The sequence below is a fragment of the Myotis nattereri genome (genome assembly GCF_964212035.1).
Source record: "Myotis nattereri genome assembly, chromosome: 3".
NCBI lineage: Eukaryota > Metazoa > Chordata > Mammalia > Chiroptera > Vespertilionidae > Myotis > Myotis nattereri.
In genome coordinates, this window is record NC_138077.1 from 116,273,421 (window position 1) to 116,296,370 (window position 22,950).

The window sequence follows — 22,950 nt, forward strand, 5'->3', positions numbered from 1 at the left end:
CAGCAAAGCTATCATTCAGAACTGAAGGTCAGATAAAGAGCTTCACAGATAAGGAAAAGCTAAAGGAGTTCATCACCACCAAACCAGTATTATATAAAATGCTGAAAGGTATCCTTTAAGAAGAGGAAGAAGAAGAAAAAGGTAAAGATACAAATTATGAACAACAAACATGCATCTATCAACAAGTGAATCTAAGAATCAAGTGAATGAATAATCTGGTGATCATAATAGAATCAGGGACATAGAAAGGGAATGGACTGACTATTCTTGGGGGGGAAAGGGGTGTGGGAGATGCGGGAAGAGACTGGACAAATATCGTGCACCTATGGATGAGGGCAGTGGGTGGGGAGTGAGGGTGGAGGGTGGGGCGGGAACTGGGAGAAGGGGAGTTATGGGGGGAAAAAAGAGGAACAAATGTAATAATCTGAAAATAAAGATTTAATTAAAAAAATAAATAATAAAAAAAAGAATTTCAACATAATTTTCTATTTTCCCAGATATTCAAGAGCCTACTGTATATATACATGTGATCTTTTAAAATCTAAACATGTCTTCACTATTGGAAACATTTTGTAAAACTTGTTTTCAACTGAGATTTTAAAATTCAAATTCGAAAAGAAAACATTTTTGAAGGTTTGGAAAATACAGATAACTCAACATCTTGAGATGATTACTGTTAACATTTTGGTGTACCCTGTTTTGCTACTGAAATATAAATTTGGGGGGCATTCATATGTATTGTCACATAGGTGTAATATAGTTATAAAAGTCCAAAAACAGTATTTGTGGCCTACCTTAAATTATGCACTTCTAATTTTTCATATGCTTTTAAAAGCATGAATTAAATTTAACATATATGCTTCATACTCATACATGTCCGACATAATATATTTAACCAATTGTCTCCAAAAGGTTCCAATTGGAACACGCTCACCAAAATGAGCTAAAGAGAACAAAAGACCAAAACTTTTGAGAACGCATCAGGTAAAAGATCATTTCATTGATATAGTGCAGCAATTTTTAACCTTTTTCATCTCATGGCACACATAAATTAATTACTAAAAATTCTGTGGCACACTGAAAAAAATAATTTTTGCTGATCTGACAAGAAAAGGTATGATTTTGATTCATTCTAGATGACTATTGTGTGGGCTGTTGTCATTTTTTAAAATAAATATTTTTTATTCTTAATATGTTTTTTATTGATTTTTAAAGAGAGAAGAGAGGAGGCAGGGAGATAAAAACATCAACGAGTTGCCTCCCTTAGAACCCCAGGGGTGGGGTATCAAACCCTCAACCTGGGTATGTGCTCCGACGAAGAATCGAACCGGCAACCTTTCGGTGCACTGGCCCACATTCAACCAAGTGACCCACACCAGCCAGGGCTGTTGTCATTTTTTTTACTTGGCAATCTAAGGGAAAATAGGTCATTACCCCTGATTAAATAATCAGGTAGTGCATGCTTTAAAAATTCTTGCGGCACACCGCTGAAAATCGCTGATCTAGCCTAGTCCTTAGCCCATGTCTGATGAAAAACACTTGTTTCCCAGACCAGCGCTGCTCATTCTCTGACAGCAAATAGGAATATGACTTGTGACCCGCAGGCGCGGAGCCCGGGAGAAGGGGGCCAGGAGGAGGTGCCATCAGGATGAGCACTGCGCGAAGTACGACGTGGGAGATGCGCAGTCGGAGTGCGGCCGCAGTCGTGGGCGAGGCGCATAGTGCTGACGCAAGACGCACGCGGGGTGATCCTCTCCTCTGCCGGAGACGGCGCTGCGTCACTGGCTTTAGGCGCTCGGCGACTGGAAACGGTGACTGTTTGGGCCTCAGCGCAGGCCTGTCGCGCCCTGGGGTCCAGGCTGGCGGCGCGATGAGGCGCAGCAAGGCGGAGGTGGAACGGTACATCGCTTCGGTGCAGGGTTTCACCCCGTCGTCCCGAGAGGTGAGCGGGTACTGAAGAGACGGGTGGCTTCCGCCCAGGCCTGGCCGTGGCCCCGCGTGGCGCTCGCCTCGCGCCCGCCTCTCGCCCTCCTCATGGCTCACGGCGGCCGCCGCTCCCCGGGATTTCTGTTGAGACGCCGGCCGGCTTGCGCGGTCCGATGGCGGCGTGGGGTTCTCGAGCGTGAGGGGCACTGGAGGAGGGGTGAGGCCGCGGCGGGCGGCCTTGGGTGCCAGCGCTTCCTCTTTCTCTGGCCCCTTCTGACTCACCCGTGGGCCCAGCCTGGCCCGGGTTTCCTTGGGCGCGGGCGGCCCGCGAGGCCTCGTCCCCGGGCGTGGGCGCCTCCCACAGGCAGCGGGGTTCTTTTCGTCTCCTGGACTGTTACCCGCCGCGGCGGAGGCGGCGCCTTCCGGCTTTGGAGGGTGGTGGAACCCCGCGGGGATTGGCACGGCCCCGGGTGGGCCCTTGCTGCTATGACGGACCAGTGTGGGCGTGCAGGTGACCCGCAGCAGGGTCACGTGTGCAACTGCCTGGCTGGTAGACCGCGCAAAGGATACTGGAAGTGCTCCGTGTTTGAGGCGGGTTCTTCCCCCCCCCCCTCCTCCCCTCCCTAGCACTCTGAAAACTTAATTGTTTTTTTTTTTTAAAAGTAAAACGGAATCTTCGGAATTCTAAGTTTCCTGCAGGGAGTTGTTACTATGCCTTAAAAATTTTGACTTTTTCGACCACATGCTCTTAGAGCATTTTTGCTCTTTTAAAATAAATACTGTACTAGATAAATTTTGTGTTCAACGTGACTTTAGTGATTGTGTGTGTGTAGTGTGAGGAAAAAGGAATTAAGGGTGGCTGTACACAGAATCTTGAGTCGGTTTGCCTGTGGTTGAATCTACTCTTCGGTTTATAAGCTGTGGGACTTGAGACAAGTTGAACGTATTTCATCAATAAGATGGAGTTTTTTGTGTTTTTTTTTATAGGAGCATGTAGGATAATCCATGTTGAGCGTTTAGGGCAATGCTTGGCACACAGTAAGCACTAAATGAATGTTGATGTTAAAAAGAATCAGTCATTCTGACCTGTTGTGGGCAAGGGCCTATAAGAATAAAAATAAGTGAGGTAATTTTTTAAAAAAAATCTCCAAAACTCGAAGAGGATCAACACATAATTGTATCTTTTGTCATATACTAGGCATTTGTTATCTTAATTTGTGCTCCCAACAACCCTGTGGATATTGACACCCGGAGAAATTAAAGATACTTATTCAAGTTCAATAGGTGTTTCAACAGGACTTTGATAGTGGGTCTGATTTAGTATTTTTTAGGAATAGTGGAGTAGGTTACAGCCTGTTTCTTCAGAGAAGAATGGGTACTTACAAATTGCTGGTGTAGTCATGAACACATGTGGTGTCCGAATATAAAACAGAACCTTACTAAGGGTTTTTGTACCCTTGAAATTGATACGATGCCCCCCTCCCATGGCAAATGGGTTTTATTTATTTATTTTTATAATCCTTTATTGTTTAAAGTATTAGATACCACTTTTTTTTTTTTTTTTTAAAGCAGGTTTAGCCCTAACCAGTTTGGCTCAGTGGATAGAGCGTCCGCCTGCGGACTGAAGGGTCCCAGGTTCGATTCTGGTCAAGGGCATGTACCTTGGTTGTGGGCACATCCCCAGTAGCGGGTGTGCAGGAGGCAGCTGATCGATGTTTCTCTCTCATCGATGTTTCTAACTCTCCATCCCTCTCCCTTCCTCTCTGTAAAAAATCAATAAAATATGTTAAAAAAAAAAAGACAGTGGAGGGCACCCTCAAAGGCTCTAAGGGAGAACCATTCCTTGCCTTTAAAAAAAAAAAAAAAAAAGCAGGTTTAAAGCTTTCATGAGATTGTTAGTGGGCACTCTTGCTCCCCAAAATTAAGAACCGCTGTTCTAGACAGAAGTTAGAATGTTCTTTGAATTACCTAGCTCTTCTATCACATAAAGAGGGTTGGAGGCAAATTTTTAAGGATTGGTTATTATGGCCATCTCTCTTTTACATTTATTTATTTTTAAAAATATATGTATTTTATTGATTTTTTTACAGAGAGGAAGGGCGAGGGATAGAGAGTTAGAAACATCGATGAGAGAGAAACATCAACCAGCTGCCTCCTGCACACTCCCTACTGGGATGTGCCCGCAACCAAGATACATGCCCTTGACTGGAATTGAACCTGGGACCCTTCAGTCCTCAGGCCGACACTATCCACTGAGCAAAACTGGTTAGGGCTCTCTTTTACATTTAAAGAGTATTATTTTAATCAGATGTTTTTCTTCAAACAAGGAGAAATAGTTTACTTTAGAGCCTGGTGATTTCAGTGGAATATTGATTAACTTTGGAACTCATGATAGCATTTGTTAAACTTGCCTCTAAGTGAAATGACAAAAATGGGTGCTTTGGATAACAGAAGGGAGGTGGTGGAGGCAGCTGTGAAGAGTAGAAAGACTAGTATTTACTTGGCTCCCATTTGGCAGAGACTGGCCCTATGTGAACTGATCATGCTTTCTAGGTTGTCCTATTTCTGCAGTGAGGTGGTGGGCTCATATTCTCAGATTTTCCCTTGCTGCCATTTGTTCATCTCTTGTTTTGCCATTTTTCTTCTTCTTTACACCAGCCCTTGTTGAAATTTTCACTTGTGCTTCTTTAATTTTTATTTTTCCACATGGCTTCTATTTAGTTTTTTAGATTTCTGTCTAGTTAGCTTTTCATTCCAGACCCCTGATTCCTACTCCTCGGAAGCAATTTGACAACTCTTACTTGTTTGCCCTACCATTCAGCTGTACTTCTGAATAACGTATATACTTTTTTTTTTTTTTTTTTTACAGAGAGGAAGGGAGAGGGATAGAGAGTTAGAAACATTGATGAAAGAGAAACATCGATCAGCTGCCTCCTGCACACTCCCTACTGGGGATGTGCCCGTAACCAAGGTACATGCCCTTGACCGGAATCGAACCTGGGATCCTTCAGTCCGTAGGCCGACACTATCCACTGAGCCAAACCGTTAGGGCAGTGGTTCTCAACCTTCCTAATGCCGCGACCCTTTAATACAGTTCCTCATGTTGTGGTGACCCCCAACCATAAAATTATTTTGGTTGCTACTTCATAACTGTAATTTTGCTACTGTTATGAATCGTAATGTAAATATCTGATATGCAGGATGTATTTTCATTGTTACAAATTGAACTTAATTAAAGCATAGTGATTAATCACAAAAACAATATGTAATTATATATGTGTTTTCCAATGGTCTTAGGCGACCCCTGTGAAAGGGTCGTTCGACCCCCAAAGGGGTCCTGACCCACAGGTTGAGAACCACTGGGTTAGGGCAACATGTATACTTTTATTTCTTGATCTTCTTCTCTCCATTTTAGACACTTTGTGCTCTGTTCCTCCAGACGTCTGCCCACAGATGTTTTTTCCCACCCCTTGTTCTTCCAGAACTGTTTCTGTAATTTTTAGTTAAATGAATATTTAGTGTTTATATAATTACGAGAAAGTATATGTCTTTGAACTTGAGTTGTCTTTATTGTGTTATTTTTTTCTGGAGTTAACAATTGGTTTATTTTTTGGTGTGTTTAGCTTTCGGTGATGTATTATTAATTCTTTTTTTTTTTAATATATTTTATTGATTTTTTACAGAGAGGAAGAGAGAGAGATAGAGAGTTAGAAACATCAATGAGAGAGAAACATCGATCAGCTGCCTCCTGCACATCCCCCTCTGGGGAAGTGCCCGCAACCCAGGTACATGCCCCTGACCGGAATCGAACCCGGGACCTTTCAGTCCGCAGGCCGACGCTCTATCCACTGAGCCAAACCGGTTTCGGCGTATTATTAATTCTTTACTCAAACCCAATTTAAACTCTCAAGTGTGATCAAACAATTCACATCACCCATAATTTCAAGTTAAAAAACATTTTTTTTTAAAGTGTATTCCTTCTGTAGCACTCTTGCTTTACTGCTCCAGCCTGGAGTGGTTTCTGTTTCTCTGCTACACAGCTGTGTTCCTGGGACTTTTCCTTTATCATCATTTTGAGAAATCCCTTCACTTTTCTGTGTTAGACTTTTGGTTTCTTGTAACTCTTGTCCTCTTACTTCCTCTGTTTTGGTTTAGCACAATCTCCAGTTTGCTTTGAGAAGGAATGAGGGGGGAATTTTTAACATAGTGTGTCTGATTACCTAATTTAACTGATAGTTTGATTATCAGATTCTAGATTTGAAATAATGTTTTCCTTAATTTTGAGAGCATTGCTAATTTTCTGATCTTTTGTACTATTGTTAGATGTTTGATGTGATTCTTGTTGATAGCTTATAGGTTTTCTGAAGATTCTTTTCAATTGGCAAACTTATTTCTTTCAGTTCTGGGACATTTCTTTGAGCCACTGTCTGTCTCTTTTTTCTGTCACCTTTCAGATGTGTTTGCTTGTTTATTATTCAGTATTGTTCTTCTCTTTTTAATAGGCTTTGTTATTGATTTTAGAGAAAGGGGAAGGGAGAGAGAGAGAGAAACATTGATGAGAGAGAAACATTAATTGGCTGCCTCCTGCACACCCCCTACCAGGGATGGAGCCGGCAACCCAGGCATTTCAACCTTTTGGTACCAGAGACTACACTCAACCAACTGAGCTACACCAGCCAGGGCTCAATATTGTTCCTTAGTAATTTCAGATATACAGCATAGTGGTTAGAAAATCATGTACTTTACAGAATGGGCCTTCTGTTGCTTCAAGTACCCACCTGTCCCCATACATAGTTATGATACTAGAGCAGTGATGGCAAACCTTTTGAGCTCGGCGTGTCAAAATTTTGAAAAACCCTAACTTAACTCTGGTGCCGTGTCACATATAGAAATATTCATAATTTTTTTTTTGATATTTGCAACCATAGTAAAAAAAAGATTTATATATATATATATATATATATTTAATTAAATCTTTATTGTTCAGATTATTACATTAGTTACTCTTTTTTCCCACCATAACTCCCCTCCACCCAGTTCCCACCCCACCCAACGCCCTCACTCCCCACCCACTGTCCTCATCCATAGGTGCACGATTATTGTCCAATCTCTTCCGTCACCACCCTCCCCACCCCCAGAATAGTCAGTCCATTCCCTTACTGTGTCCCTGATTCTATTACAATCACCAGTTCATACTGTTTATCAGATTATTCACTTGATTTTTATTTTATTTTATTTTATTTTATTTTAAAAATATATCTTATTGATTTTTTACAGATAGGAAGGGAGAGAGATAGTTAGAAACCTCGATGAGAGAGAAACATCGATCAGCTGCCTCCTGCACATCTCCTACTGTGTACATGCCCTTGACCGGAATCGAACCTGGGACCCTTCAGTCCTCAGGCCGACGCTCTATCCACTGAGCCAAACCGGTTTTGGCATACTCACTTGATTTTTAGATTCACTTGTTGATAGATGTGTATTTGTTGTCCATAATTTGTATCTTTACCTTTTTCTTCCTCTTCTTAAAGGATACCTTTCAGCATTTCATATAATACTGGTTTGGTGGTGATGAACTCCTTTAGCTTTTTCTTATCTGTGAAGCTCTTTGTCTGGCCTTCACTTCTGAATGATAGCTTTGCTGGATAAAGTAATCTTGGTTGTAGGTTCTTGGTATTCATCACTTTGAATATTTCTTGCCATTCCCTTCTGGCCTGCAAAGTTTCTGTTGATAATTCAGCTGACACATCCAGGGGTGGGCAAACTTTTTGACTCGAGGGCCACAATGGGTTCTTAAACTGGACCGGAGGGCTGGAACAAAAGCATGGATGGAGTGTTTGTGTGAACTAATATAAATTCAAAGTAAACATCATTACATAAAAGGGTACGGTCTTTTTTTTCAATAGTTTTATTCATTTCAAATGGGCCGGACCCATCCCACGGGCCCTAGTTTGCCCACGGGCCGTAGTTTGCCCACGGCTGGTTATATGGGTACTCCCTTGTAGGTAACTGATTTTCTTTCTCTTGCTGCTTTTAGGATTCTCTCTTTCTCTTTTGCTCTTGGCATTTTAATTATGATGTGTCTTGGTGTGGTCCTCTTTGGATTCCTTTTGTTTGGGGTTCTCTGCGCTTCCTGGACTTGTAAGTCTATTTCTTTCACCAGGTAGGGGAAGTTTTCTGTCATTATTTCTTCAAAGAGGTTTTCAGTATCTTGCTCTCTCTCTTCTTCTGGCACCCCTATAATTCGGATGTTGGTACGCTTGAAGCTGTCCCAGAGGCTCCTTACGCTATCTTCGTAATTTTGGATTCTTTTTTCATTTTGCTTTTCCGGATGGGTGTTTTTTGCTTCTTCGTATTTCAAATCTCTGACTTGATTCTTGCGATCCTCTGGTCTGCTGTTGGGAGTCTGTATAATGTTCTTTATTTCAATCAGTGTATGCTTAATTTCTAGTTGGTCCTTTATCACAACCTCAAGGGTCTCATTAGATTTCTTGAGGATCTCACTTCATTTATTGGCGGTCTCACTAGTCGTCTTGCAGATCTCACTACATTTATCGGAGGTCTCACCAGTCTTTTCGAGGGCCTCATTAAATTTATCGACGGCTTCTAGACAGTTCTTTAAAGACCTTAAAAGTGTGGTTTTGAACTCTATATCCAGCAGTTTGCTTTCCTCCAATTCTGTCGTTTGTGTCCTGTTTCTTTGTCTCGGCATTTTTTACGCTTCGCTGTGTCGATAGAGTGCCTTTCTGTCCCAATTAGCTGAGGTAGACACTCTTGGTGCACCCCCTTGTGGGCTTTGTGCACAGTCTTATAATTAAGCCTTGATTGTTGTAGTTATCACTGTGAGGAATTGACCTCCAGGCCAATTGGCTGTGAGATTCAGCTGTGTTTGCAGTGGGAGAACTTCTGTGCTGGAGACCCCTCTGGGGCTAGACTTGCTTCAATGGGGCTTTGGTGCTCACTGAGTCTGCCCCCTGAGTGTGTCTTTTATGGTTCCACGGAGCTGCCAACTGGATGGTCCCATTCTGACCTCTGGGCTTCCTGCTCCTGGATCTCTAGGGAGGTGCTAATCTAGCCTTTGCCTGAGGCTATTCAGAAAAAGTCTCCCTGCAGGGCTTGGGCGGGGCAGGTCCCACGGGATCAACAGGGTGGGGTTAGCAATTATCGCTGCTCTCAGTCTTGCCCTCAGAGGCTCTGCTTCTCAGTGTCCCAGTAATCGCTGCAAGCCCCAGGGAGAGAAAGCTTCCCTAGTGTTCTGAGCGATGCCAGACAGTCCCGCTTCTCCCGTATGAGTCTGGGTCCCTAGAGACTCGCCCAGACCTGGAGCTCAGAGCCTGAGACTCCCTCCCGATTGAAAACAACAACCACGTCCTCAGCCGCCAGCCTGCTCCTCATGCACTCCGCACCTTAGTATTTTACTTCAGCACTGCGCCTCCTCTGAGTCTCGGTATGCTTTTCTCTCTCCTCCTAGTTGTAGAACTTCCACTCAGTCAGCCTTCCTGTGGTTCTGGATGATGTCCGTTCTGTCTTTTAGTTGTATTTTTGAAGTGGTTGTTCGAGGCAGCAAACTCCGGTGTTTACCTATGCCGCCATCTTGGTTTCTAGATTTATATTTTTGATATTTATTTTATATATTTAAATGCCATTTAATAAAGAAAAATTGACCAAAATATGTATAAAATGAACAAAAACAGAAAAACGATGTACATTAAGGAAAAAATAATAAAAACAATAATAATCAAATGGTATGAAAACTAGAAATTAGTGCCTTTTTTGGTGCTGAAGTTTGTCTGCTAATTCTTCGATTGCAGGTTCATACTTGGTGCACTTCAAGGCCAAGCAAGCGCCACTAACTTCATCTGTTAGCCGGTTTCTTTTGTTCGTTTTAATATTTAATGCTGAGAACAAAGTCTCACAAAAATATGTTGATGAAAAAACTGTTCATTGCTAGATTTTTTTATGTTGCTAAAAGTGGCAGGTACTCTGTTCCAAGCACTCAAAATTTCTTGTTCGTAGTTGCACTCTTCTTCATTATTCAAACGATTTCGTTCCAGATTTTCAAGTTTCTACCTTATGTCTATAAACTCATGAGTCCAAATGCTACCTTGAAAATCTGCGAGTTGCACCTCTAAATCATCAGTTTGCATCCATTGGAAATCCTTTAATTCCAAAGTACTGTAAACAACTACATCCGGATACTTAATTATTTTAATGGTCTGTTCTAGGCTTCTAAATTGGTCGAATCTTTCACTGAACTGTTCAAATAAGGAGTTTACTATATACTGGTACTCGATTACACTCGTTGTAGTGGCCTTCTCGAAATAGTTTTTTTTTTAATATATTTTATTGATTTTTTACAGAGAGGAAGGGAGAGAGATAGAGAGTTAGAAACATCGATGAGAGAGAAACATCGATCAGCTGCCTCCTGCACATCTCCTACTGGGGATGTGCCCGTAACCCAGGTACATGCCCCTGACCGGAATCGAACCCGGGACCCCTCAGTCCGCAGGCCGACGCTCTATCCACTGAGCCAAACCGGTTTCGGCAAAAAAAAATTTTTTTCTTGAAGATAATGTAGTAGGTGGTTTGATAATGTAGTAGGTGGTTTCTCATGGTGGTTTTGATATGCATTTTCTTTCTTTTTTTTTTAAAGTATATTTTTATTGCTTTCAAAGAGGAAGGGCGAGAGATAGAGGTAGAGATAGAGACATCAATGATGAGAGATAATCATTGATCGACTGCCTCCCGCACACCCCACACATTGGGATCGCACACCCCACACGTTGGGATCGAGCCCGCAAACCGGGCATGTGTCCTCACCGGGAATCGAACTGTGACCTCCTGGTTCATAGGTCGACGCTCAACCACTGAGCTACGCTGGCTGGGCTGCATTTTCTTAATTACTAATAATATTGAACACCTTTTCCTGGCTTATTGGCCATTTGCATATCTTTAGAGAAATGTCTATTTAGGTTCTTTGCCTTGGTTTTAAGTGCATATTTGGTTTCTGTTGTTGGTTTGTAGAAATTCTTTATATATGTAAGATGATTTCTAAATAATTTTATAATTTTGTAGGTCGCCTTTTCACTTTCTTTATAATTTCAGTTGATGCACAGTAGTTTTTAGTTTAGATGAATTTCATTTTACTCACTTTTTTCTTTCATGTCTTGTGGGGTCATGTCTGATAATACATTGCCAAATCCAAGGTTATGAAAACTTACCCTTTTGTTTTTTTCTAAGAGTTTATGATTTTTAACTGTTATATTTAAGTTGTTGTATATGTTGTGAGGAAGGGGTCCAATTTCATTCTTTTGTATTTGCAAGTTCAGTTTTACCATCATCTATTGAAGAGGCTATTATTTTCCCATTGAATGGACTTGACACCTTTGTCAGGAATCAGTTGACCATCGATTTATGGGTTTATCTCTGAACAATCAATTCTCTTCCATTGGCCTACATGTCTGTTCTTATGTTAGTACCACACTGTCATTGTTTTTTAATCCTCACCCGAGAATGTGTTTTTTTCCCCCATTGATTTTATGAAGAGGATGGGGGTAGAGAGAGGGAGAGAAGGCAAGAGAGAAGAAATAATTGCTGTGAGAGATAAACATTGATCGGTTGCCTACATCACCCACCCTGACGAGGGATTGAACCCACAACCCAGGTATGTGTTCTGACCAAATAGAACCAGCAGCCTTTTAGCGCACAGTATGATGCTCAACCAACTGAGCCGCTCTGGCTGAGCTGTGTGTAGGTTTTTGTGACAAGTTCTGAACTCCTCTGGGTAAATACCAAGGAACACTATTGATGAATCATATGTTTAGTATTATAAGAAACAGCCAAACTGTCTTCCTATGTGGATACACCATTTTGCTTTCCCACTAGCAGTGAAAGAGTTCCCGTAGCACCACATCCTCACCAGCATTTGGTGGTGAAAGTGTTCTGGATTTTGGCTCTTCTAATAGGAATGAATATAATGTCCCCTCATTGTGCTTTTTAAAAAATCCTCACCTGAGGATTGATTATTTTAGAGGGCGGATGAGAGAGAGAGAGAGAGAAACATCGATGTGAGAAACATGATCCTCATCAATTGGTTGGCTCCCTTACATGCCCTGACTGGGGATCGAACTTGGAAACCTAGGTGTGTTTCCTGACCGGGAATTGGACCTACAACATTTTGGTGTACAAAAGGACGCTCCAACAAACTGAGCCACCTGGCGTGGGTAGTACCCTCCACATTAGCTTGTTTATTTTTATATGTTTATTTGCTGTCTCTATGTCTTCTTTGGTGATGTGTCTGTTCAGGTCTTTGACTTTGACCCATTTTTTAATTGGGTTGTTTTATTATTGTTGATTTTTAAGAGTTATTTGTGTACTTTGGATAATAGGCCTTTCTCAGATGTTCCTTGCAAATAATTTCTCCTGGGGTGTGGCTTCTCTTCATTCTCTTGACAGTGTCTTTGGTAGAACAGAAAAGTTTAATTTTAATGAAATAGAACTTATTAATTCTTCCATGGATTGTGCCATTGGTGCTGTATCTAAAAAGTTATAGCCAAACTCGTGGTCATCTAGATTTTCTTCTATGTTATTTACTAGGAGTTTTATAGTTTTGTGTTTTACATTTAGGTCTGTGATTCATTTTGAGTTAAATTCTGTGAAGGGTGGGTGTGAGGTCTGTGTCTAGATTCATTACTTTGCACGTGGATGTCCAATTGTTCTAACCTTTCTTGAAAGACTTTTCTCCATTATATTGTCTTTCCTCCTTTGTTGCAGTTATTTTACTCATTTCTGGGCACTCTGTTCTGTCTGATTTTACTGTTTATACTTTCACTTATATCACACATTGTCTTGATTACTCTAGCTTTGTGTTGAAGTCAGGTAGTGTCTGTCCTCCCAACTTTCTTCAGTATCTTGGTGGCTATTATTATTATTCTACGTAAACTTGGGAATCAGATGTAGATATGCTGGATTGCATCATTAATTGTTTTTTGCTGAGCTAGTGTTGCATACCTGGGATAAATACCAATTGTTCGTGACATATACTTCTTTTTATACATTTTAGGATTCAGTTGCTAATATTTTCTTGAGGGTTTTTTTTTTTTTTTTTGCATCTATGTTTGCGAGCATTGTTGGTCTGCAGTTACCTTTTCTTGTAATGTCTTTGTCTGGTTTTAGTATTAAGGTAATGTTGGCCTCAGAATGAGTTAGGAGGTGTTTCCTTTGTTTTTAGCCTCGGAAAGATTATAGGGAATTGGAGTAATTTCTTCCTTAAATGTTTGATAGAATTCATTGGTGAGCCCATCTGGGCATGGTGATTTTCTGTTTTGGGAGGTGATTAATTATTGATTCAATTTCTTTAATAAAAATAGGCCTGTGCAGGCCAGCTATTTCTCCTAGTGTGAATTTTGGCAGATTGTGTCTCTTAAGGAATTGGTTCATGTCATCTAGGTTATCAGATTTGTGGGCATTGAGTTGTTCATAATCTTCCTTTATTATCCTTTTAGTCATGTGTTTTTAGGCGCATACCACATTAAGGACTTTTATGTCTCCTAGGAGAATTGACTACTACATCAGTATGTAATGCTTCTCTTGATCCAGTAGCTTTCCTTGCTCTGAAGTCTTCTCTGCCTGAAATTAAGATAGCTTTTCTTGCTTTTTTTTTTTTTTAATATATTTTATTGATTTTTTTACAGAGAGGAAGGGAGAGGAATAGAGAGTTAGAAACATCAATGAGAGAGAAACATCGATCAGCTGCCTCCTGCACACCTCCTACTGGGGATGTGCTCACAACCAAGGTACATGCCTTTGACCGGAATCGAACCTGGGACCCTTCAGTCCGCAGGCCGATGCTCTATCCACTGAGCCAAACCAGTTAGGGCTCTTGCTTTCTTTTGACTAGTATTAGATTGGTATATCTTTCCCCAGCTATTCATATTTATTTACTTATTACCTCTATATATATAAAAGCCCAGCGACCAAATGGCAGAATGACTGGTCGACCAATCACTATGACACACACTGACCACCAGGGGGCAGACGCTCAATGCAGGAGCTTCCCTCTGGTGGTCAGTGCACTCCCATAGTGGGAGCACCACTTGGCTGACTGGGATAAGCTATGCTCCTACAGCAGGAGCAGCTGCTCAGAGGGCAGGTTCACAGCTGCTCGGCTGACCTAGATGAGTGGCACTCCCACAGTGGGCTGATCCCCGCAGGTCACTCCCTTCCCAGTGCATGAATCCATGCACTGGGCCTCTAGTTAAGGTATAATTAGCATACAACATTATGTTATTTCAGGTGTACAACATGATTCCTTGTTTGTATAGATTGTGAAATGATTGCCACAATAAGTCTAATTAACATTTGTCACTATACATAGCTACAGAACTTTTTTTAATATATATACTAGAGGCCTGGTGCACAAAAATTTGTGCACTCGGGGGGGGGGGGGTCCTCAGCCTGGCCTGTGCCCTCTCGCAGTCTGGGACCCCTCGGGAGATAACGACCTGCTGGCTTAGGTCTGCTCCCGAGTGGCAGAGGGCAGGCCTAATCCCTAAGTGCAGCCCCTGGTCAGGCTCAGAGCAGGGCTGATTGGGGAGTTGGGGCGCTGCCCCCTGTCATGCACAGAGCATTGCGATCGGGAGGTTGTTATGCCACCCTCAGTCACACTCAAGGCAGGGTCGATGGGGAGGTTGCGGCACCACCCCCTGTCATGCACAGAGCAGGGCGGATCAGGGGGTTGGGGCACTGCCCCCTGTCACTCACAGAGCAGGGCCCATCAGGGGGGTTGGGGCTCTGTACCCTGTCACGCACAGAGCAGGGCCAATCGGGGTTGGGGCGCTGCCCCCTGTCATGCACAGAGCAGGGCCCATCAGGGGGTTGGGGCGCCGCCCTCTATCACCCACAGAGCAGGGCCGATCAGGGGGTTGGGGCGCCGCCACTCTCACACTCAGGGCAGGGCCAATGGGGAGGTTATGGCTTTACCCCGTCACACACAGAGCAGGGCCTGTGGCGGGGGTGGTTGGGGCACCGCACCCTGTCACACACACAGCAGGGCTGAGCAGGGGTTTGGGGCGCCTTCCCCTGTCACGAACAGAGCAGGGCGGATAGGGAGGTTGTGGCCCCGCCCCCTGTCACACAGAGCCGCAGGGCGATCAGGGGGTTTGGGCGCTGCCCCCTGTCACGCTGATCCCGGTGCCGGGAGGCATATTACCCTTTTACTATATAGAGTAGAGGCCTGGTGCACAGGTGGGTGCCGGCTGGTTTGCCCTGAAGGGTGTCCTGGATCAGGGTGGGGGTCCCCACTGGGGTGCCTGGCCAGCCTGGGTGAGGGGATGATGGCTGTTTGCAGCTGGTCACACACACCCTTCAGGGTGGGAGTCCCCACTGGGGTGCCTGGCCAGTCTGGGTGAGGGGCTGAGGGCTGTTTTCAGGCTGGGGGTGACTGAAGCTCCCAACCGCTCCTTTTTTTCTTTTTTCTTTTTTTTATTCTGGGCCAGCTTTAGCTTTGAAGCTTGGCTCCAGCTCTTAGGCCTCCGCTGCTGAAAGCAGGTTTCTGGCCTTTGCTTAGATTGTTGCGATCCTGCTGGCTGAAGCCCGGCGGACTAAAATAGGTTTCTGGGGTTTTGTTTAGCTTCTATATTTGTTACATAGTTGCTTAGAGTTGCAGCTCAGAGGCCTGCAGCGGCAGGCCGGGAATGTTGGAGTCCTCCGTCACTGAAGCAAGCAAGCCTCATGTTAGTTTCAAGCTGCCTGGCTGCCGGCCACCATCTTGGCTGGCAGTTAATTTGCATATTGCCCTGATTAGCCAATGGGAAGGGTAGCGGTTGTACGCTAATTACCATGTTTCTCTTTTATTAGATAGGAGGATCTTTATTGATTTCAGAGAGGAAGGGAGAGGGAAAGAGAGAGAGAAACATCAATGATGAGAGAGATTCATTGATTGGCTGCCTCCTGCACGTCCCCTACTGGGGTTCAAACCCACAACCTAGGCATGTGCCCTTGACCAGAATCGAACCCAGGACCCTTTAGTCCGCAGGTGATGCTCTATCCACTGAGCCAAACCAGCTAGGGCGAACTTTTTTTCTTGTGATGAAAACTTACAAGATTTATTCTCTTAGCAACTTTCAAATATGCATTATAGTATCATTAACTATAGCCACCATGCTGTAAGTTACAACCCTTTTTTTTTTTTAAATATATTTTATTGATTTTTTTACAGAGAGGAAGGGAGAGAGATAGAGAGCTAGAAACATCGATGAGAGAGAAACATCGATCAGCTGCCTCCTGCACATCTCCTACTGGGGATATGCCCGCAACCCAGGTACATGCCCTTGACCGGAATCGAACCTGGGACCTTTCAATCCGCACGCCGACACTCTATCCACTGAGCCAAACCGGTTTCGGCAAGTTACAACCCTTTGACATTATTTTATAACTGGAAGTTTATACCTTTGACTCACTTCACCTATTTCACCCTCTCCCCCACCCCTTCTGGCAGCCACCAGTCTGTTCTATCATCTATGAACTTGGTTTCTTTAATTTTTATTTTTTAAAAGATTCTACATGGAAGTGAGGTCATGTGATATCTGTCTGATTTATTTCACTTAGCATAATGCTCTCAGGGTTCATTCATGTTGTCTCAAATGGCACGATTTCATTATTTTTCCACTGTATATAAATACTTACTTTTTCTATATCCAGTCTTGACAGACACTTACTTAGGTTGTTTCCATATCTTGGCCATTGGCACTGAACCTGGGGGCACGTATATCTTTTTTGAGTTAATGTGTGTTTTTTTTTGTTATTTTTTTTGTCTTGTTAATCTTCACCTGAGGATACCCTTTCCATTGCATGTGTCCTGACTGAGGGCTAGGAGTGAACCTGCAACCTAGGTACATGCCCTTGACTGGGAATCGTGCCCTTGACTGGGAATTAAACTGGCGACCCTTCAGTGTGTGGGGCTCTAACCACAGAGTACACTGTGACCAGGGTTCCAGTTAATGTATTTTTCTACAACATTTAAAAAAAAATATTTTTATTGATTTCAGAGAGGAAGGGAGAGAGAGAGAGAAACATCAATGATGAATCGTTGATCGGCTGCCTCCTGCACGCCCCCTACTGGGGATTGAGCCGCAATCTGGGATGTGTCTTTGACTGGAATTGAATCCGGGGCCCTTCAGTCTCCAGGCTGATGCTCTATCCACTGAGCCAAACCAGCCACGGCTCCAACATTTTTTAAAAATCTGTATGTATGTTTTAAAAAAAAACATTTTTATTGATTTTTAAAGAGGGAGGGAGGAAGGGAGAGAGAAAGGAAAACAATCACGTGATAGCAGAAGGAACATCCATTGGCTGCCTCCTGCACAACCCCATTGGGAATTGAGCCCGAAATCTGGGCATGTGCCCTGACCCAGAATCAAACCAGCAGTCTTTTGGTGGGCCAGCAACTTTTTGGTTGATGGGACGACACCCATCGAGCCATACAAGCTGGGCTTAATCTATGTGTTTCAATATTTACTTTGGATTTCTTGTAGATAACATATACAGTTAGTTGACACTTGAACAATATGGGTTTGAACTGCGTGGGTGTACTTAATGTCCAGATTTTTTTTCAATAAATACACAGTCAGCCCTTTGTATCCCTGGGTTTTGAATCTGTGCATTCAACCAACTGAGGATTGAAACTACTTTTGATCTGAATTTGAGAATCTGCGTTTGCAGGGGTGGGGATGTGGGCTACTTAAACATGGTTTCTTAACTGGGATGGAGTTAGTTCTCCTAACCCCTATGTTATTCAAGGGTCAGCTATATGTACTTAGTGTTTCTATGAAACATTTTGCAAGCTGAAATGGCTAAAGCAAAGAGTATTCCTGCTATTGAAAGTTTGCATTAATGAAAGACCTGCATTATATGTGTTTTTGCTATCTGAAAGAAATCTTAACACGTTAAGCGCCCAATCAGTTACCGGTGACTGACACTATACTTTCCGTCCTGAAGACAAGACAAGCTGGGCGCTTAACATGTTAAGAGGGTTTTTGCTTTTACCTGTAATTGGAACATACTTTTTTTTTTATTTTGGAGAGAGAGGAAGGGAGAGAAAGAGAAAAACATCAACATGAAAGAGAAACATCCATCAGCTGCCTCCTGTATGCCCCCTACTGGGAATTGAGTTTGCAACCTTCTGGTGCATGGGATGATGCTCAGCCAACTGAGCCACACCGGCAGATCATAATTTTTGATCCACTCTGACAATGCTGTCTTTTAATTAGTGCATTTAGAGGTGATATTGATATAGTTGGATTCATATCTACTTGTGGCTGTTTTCTTTTTGTTGTCCTTGCTGTTTGTTCCTGTTTTTGTTTTTTACTCTTTTTCTGCCTTTGTGTTTTTTAAAATCTGTTTTTACTGATTTTCAGAGAGAAAGGGAGAGAAAGAGAAACATCTATTGGTTGTCTCCTGTACGAACCCCAACCAGGGATCGAACCCTCAACCTAGGTATGTGCCCTGAACAGAAATGGAACCAGCAGCCTTTCAGTGCATGGAATGCCTCTCAACTAACTGAACCACACTGTTTTTTAGTTGAGCATTTTATGATTCCGTTTTTGCTTTTTTCTTAGCTTATCAGCAAGATGTATTATTATTTTACTTGTTTAGTGCTTGCCCTAGAGTTTGCAATATACATTTATATATAAACCAAGTCTGCTTTCAAATAACACTGCATTATTTCATTGGTAATATGAGTAACTTGTAATAACAAAAGAATCCTATTTCTTTCCTCCTAGCCCTAGTATCACTACTGTGATACATGTTACTTACATGTAAACATACATGATTGTATATATGTATTCAAGTATGAATGATATGTAAAACGTTTATGTATATATGTGTGAAGAGATGAATTATTTAATAGATGCTGCTTGAAGAATTGACACTTGTTAATTATTTGTTTAAAAAATAGGGCTTTAGCCTACATTATTTACCAAAATGTTTCAGACTTAACAGTAATTTTGGAGAAACTGAAAGAAAATGTAGATGAATACTTCATGTATCTCAAATGAGAAAGGCCTTTTTAAAAATCTTGTAATCTGAAAAAGTAAACAGTAAAGATTATTACTGTGTAAAACTTGAAGTCTTATTTCCCAAACTCATTAAGCACTGAGACAAATGTCAACCTAGGAAAACTGTGAAAAACCCTCAAATATCATCGTGGTTAAGAACTCTTAAAAATTATTCAGTTTTTTTCTCTGCACTCTCAAAATTGGAATAGCTAAAGTACATTAATAAATTATACTATAAATATTTGAGTGTGACTATTAAAACTATCTTATTAATTAGAGAAATGCTAGGTTGACTCAGTGGTACTTCTGCCTATCAAATTAGCAGCGATTGAAGAAATGGAAAAAATCAGTATTGATGAATATATACTCTAATTTAGGCATAGAATACTGAGTAGAGAACTAAATTGATAGAAACTTTATGGAGGAGAATTGGTAATGTAGCAAAAACATCAAATTTTTTTTTTAATATAGTTTTTATTGATTTTTCAGAGAGGAAGGGAGAGAGATAGAAAGTTAGAAACATCGATGAGAGAGAAACATCAATCAGCTGCCTCCTGCACATCTCCCACTGGGGATGTGCCCGCAACCCAGGTACATGCCCTTGACCGGAATCGAACCTGGGACCTTTCAGTCCGCAGGCCGACGCTCTATTCACTGAGCCAAACTGGTTTCGGCATCAAATTTTTATATACTTTGAACTAATCAAGTTTTAAAAGTCTTCTGTCTATCCTATCTAATAAAAGAGAAACATGGTAATTAGCATACGACCGCTACCCTTCCCATTGGCTAATCAGGCCGATATGCAAATTAACTGCCAGCCAAGATGGCCGCCGGCAACCAGGCAGCTTGAAACTAACATGAGGCTTGCTTGCTTCAGTGACAGAGGAAACCAACGTTCCCCGCCTGCCTTGCCGGCCGCTGAGCCTGCAGTTTGAAACATTGTAACAAATATAGAAGCTAAACAAAACCCCAGAAACCTGCTTTCAGCTAGCCGGGATCTCAGAGCTGGAGTTATACATTGTTTCGATTATAGAACCCAAACAAACCAGATACCTGCTTTCAGCAGCAGAGGCCTCAGAGCTGGAGCCAGAGCTAAAGCTGGCCAAGAATAAAAAGAAAAAGAAAAAAAAAGAGCAGTTGGGAGCTTCAGCCCTCAGCCCCTCACCCAGACTGGCCAGGCACCCCAGTGGGGACCCCCGCCCTGATCTAGGACACCCTTCAGGGCAAACCAGCCAGCCCCACCCATGCACCAGGCCTCTATCCTATATAGTAAAAGGGTAATATGCCTCCCAGCACCGGGATCAGCAGAGCCGAGAGGCCTCCCGGTACCAGGATCAGCGTGATAGGGGGCAGCGCCCAAACCCCCTGATCGCCCTGTGGTTCTGTGTGTGACAGGGAGCAGGGCCACAACCTCCCTATCTGCCCTGCTCTGTTCGTGACAGGGGAAGGCGCCCCAACCCCCTGATCAGCCCTGCAGCTCTGTGTGTGACGGGGCGGGGCCACAACCTCCCTATCCGCCCTGCTCTGTTCGTGACAGGGGAAGGCGCCCCAACCTCCTGATCAGCCCTGCTCTGTGCCTGATACGGGGGAGCTCCCCAACCCCCTGATCGGCCCTGCTCTGTGTGCGACAGGGTGGGGCCCCCCGGGCGCCCCTCCCTGCCCCCCAGGCCCTGCTCTGTATGTGACGGGGTAGAGCCATACCCTCCCCATCGGCCTTGTCCTGAGTGTGAGAGTGGCGGCGCCCCAACCCCCTGAAGGGCCCTGCTCTGTGCGTGACAGGGGTTGTGCCGCAACCTCCCCATCGACCCTGCCTTGAGAGTGACGGGGGGTGGTGCCCCAACCCCCCAATCGGCCCTACCCTGAGTGTGACTGAGTGTGGCATCGCAACCTCCCAATCCGCCCTGCTCTGTGCATGACAGAGGGCGGCACCCCAACTCCCCAATAGGCTCTTCTCTGAGCCTGACCAGGGGCTGCACCTAGGGATTGGGCCTGCCCTCTGCCAACCGGGAGCAGGCCTAAGCCAGCAGGGCGTTATCTCCCGAGGGGTCCCAGACTGTGAGAAGGCACAGGCCAGGCTGAGGGGCCCCCCCTTCCCCCCGAGTGCACAAATTTTTGTGCACCGGGCCTCTAGTCTACACTAATAAAAGAGAAAAATGGTAATTGGCGTACAACGATACCCTTTTCATTGGCTAATCAGGGCTATATGCAAATTAACTGCCAACTAAGATTGGCAGTTAACTGCCAACTAAGATTGGCAGTTAAAGATTGGCAGTTAACTGCCAACAAGATGGCAGCTAATTTGCATATGTAGGCACAATGCAGGGAGGCGAAAGGGAAAGCAGGAAGAAGCCCCCTGCCACTGACAGTGATCGGAAACCCAGGGGGGAGCTAAGAGCTGGGGGGCAGGGCAAAGGCGGCCCTGGGGCCGCCTTTGCCCTGCCCCCCAGCCATGATCGGAGAATCAGGCATCTTTGCCGCTCTGGCCAGTGATAGCAGGAAGTAGGGTTGGAGCCAGCGATGGGAGCTGGGCACGGTCGAAGCTGGCAGTCCCGGGAGCTAGGGGTCCCTTGCCTGGCAGAAAAGCGGAGCCCACGATCGCGGGGCCGCTGCAGCTGCGGCTCCCCGCTGCCCGAGCCGGACGCCTAGGCCAGAGGAGTTAGGCCTGGGCAGGGGCGGAGCCTGCAACCGCGGGGAGCTGGGGGTCCCCTGCCCAGGCCTAACACCTCTGCCGGAGGCCTCAGGCCTGGTCAAGGGGCCGATCCGGTGATTGGTGATCAGAGGGTGATGAGGGTCAACTCCTCTGGCTGAGGCATCAGGCCTGGGTGGGGGGCGGAGCCGGGGATTGGGGGGATATGATGGTCCCCTTGCCCAGGCCTGAAGCCTGGGTCAGAGGCGTCAGGCTTGGGCGGGGGGTGGAGCAAGCAATCAGAGGGAGATGGGGGTCCCCTGCCCAGGCATGATTCCTGGGCCAGAGGCCTCAGGCTTGGGCGGGGGCCAGAGCCAGTGATCGTGGGGACATGGGGGTCCCCTGTCCAAGCCTGACACCTCTGGCGGAGGTGTCAGGCCTGGGCAAGGGGCTGATCAGGTGATCAGAGGGTGATGGGGGTCTACGCCTCTGGCCGAGGCATCAGGCCTGGGCAAGGGGCAGAGCCAGCAATCAGAGGGGTCTGGGGGTCCCCTGCCCAGGCCTGATGCCTGGGCCAGAGGCATCAGGCCTGTGCTGGGGGCAGAAGCAGTGATGGGGGGAAATGAGGGTCCCCTGCCCAGGCCTGACACCTCTGTCAGAGGCGTCAGGCCTGGGCAAGGGGCCGATCCTGCGATTGGAGGGTGATGGGGGTCAATGCCTGAGGGCTCCCAGTATGTGAGAGGGGGTAGGCTGGGCTGAGGGACACTCCCCCACCCCCACACCCAGTGCACGAATTTCGTGCACCGGGCCCCTAGTATATATATTAAAGGCTAATATGCAAAGTCCCCCCTCGGGAGTTTGACCGGAGACCGGGAGTTCAATCGCTTGCTTGATGTGCGCTGACCAGCGGGGGCAGCGCGGAACAAAGAAAGGCCCCAGCCAGCAGCCGGAAGGCCCCGATCGGCCCTGATCGCCAGCCAGGCCTAGGGACCCTACCCGTGCATGAATTTCGTGCACGAGGCCTCTAGTTTATCATAAGGTCATAATCAGTGAGTACACAAATTTACCTGTATTTAAGTAAATATTGAATATATATCACCCGTGAGATAATGTTCTTGGATCCATGGTAGTTATAAGCCACAGGGGCCCTATCCTGATAGAGCATACAGTTTTGAGGACAAACATTGATGCTAGTAAAAGCAATACAAATAATTACAACTTGTATAAATGTAGTGATGGAAATAAATAGGATTTTGTGATAAATAATGATGGCATGCTTCAGTCAGGGAAGGTGGTGGGGAATTATCTGAAATTCCATCTGCTGTGCTGTCTTATTAAGGG

The 22,950-nt window shown here is 44.6% G+C and overlaps 1 protein-coding gene across 2 annotated transcripts in view; it reads left to right on the forward strand.

Annotated features, from left to right (window-relative positions):
• Positions 1-1,722: 1,722 nt before the first annotated feature.
• The window catches only part of LOC308515667 (E3 SUMO-protein ligase RanBP2), an 88,173-nt gene continuing 66,945 nt past the window's right edge, over positions 1,723-22,950 (forward strand). The window contains exon 1 of one of the 2 annotated variants that reach the window (XM_081086185.1): positions 1,723-1,942. In XM_081086185.1, the coding sequence (XP_080942311.1) occupies positions 1,871-1,942 (72 nt within the window). In that variant the 5' untranslated portion in view covers positions 1,723-1,870. The remainder of the gene's footprint in view (positions 1,943-22,950) is intronic. The other variant, XM_081086184.1, reaches the window with a different exon arrangement.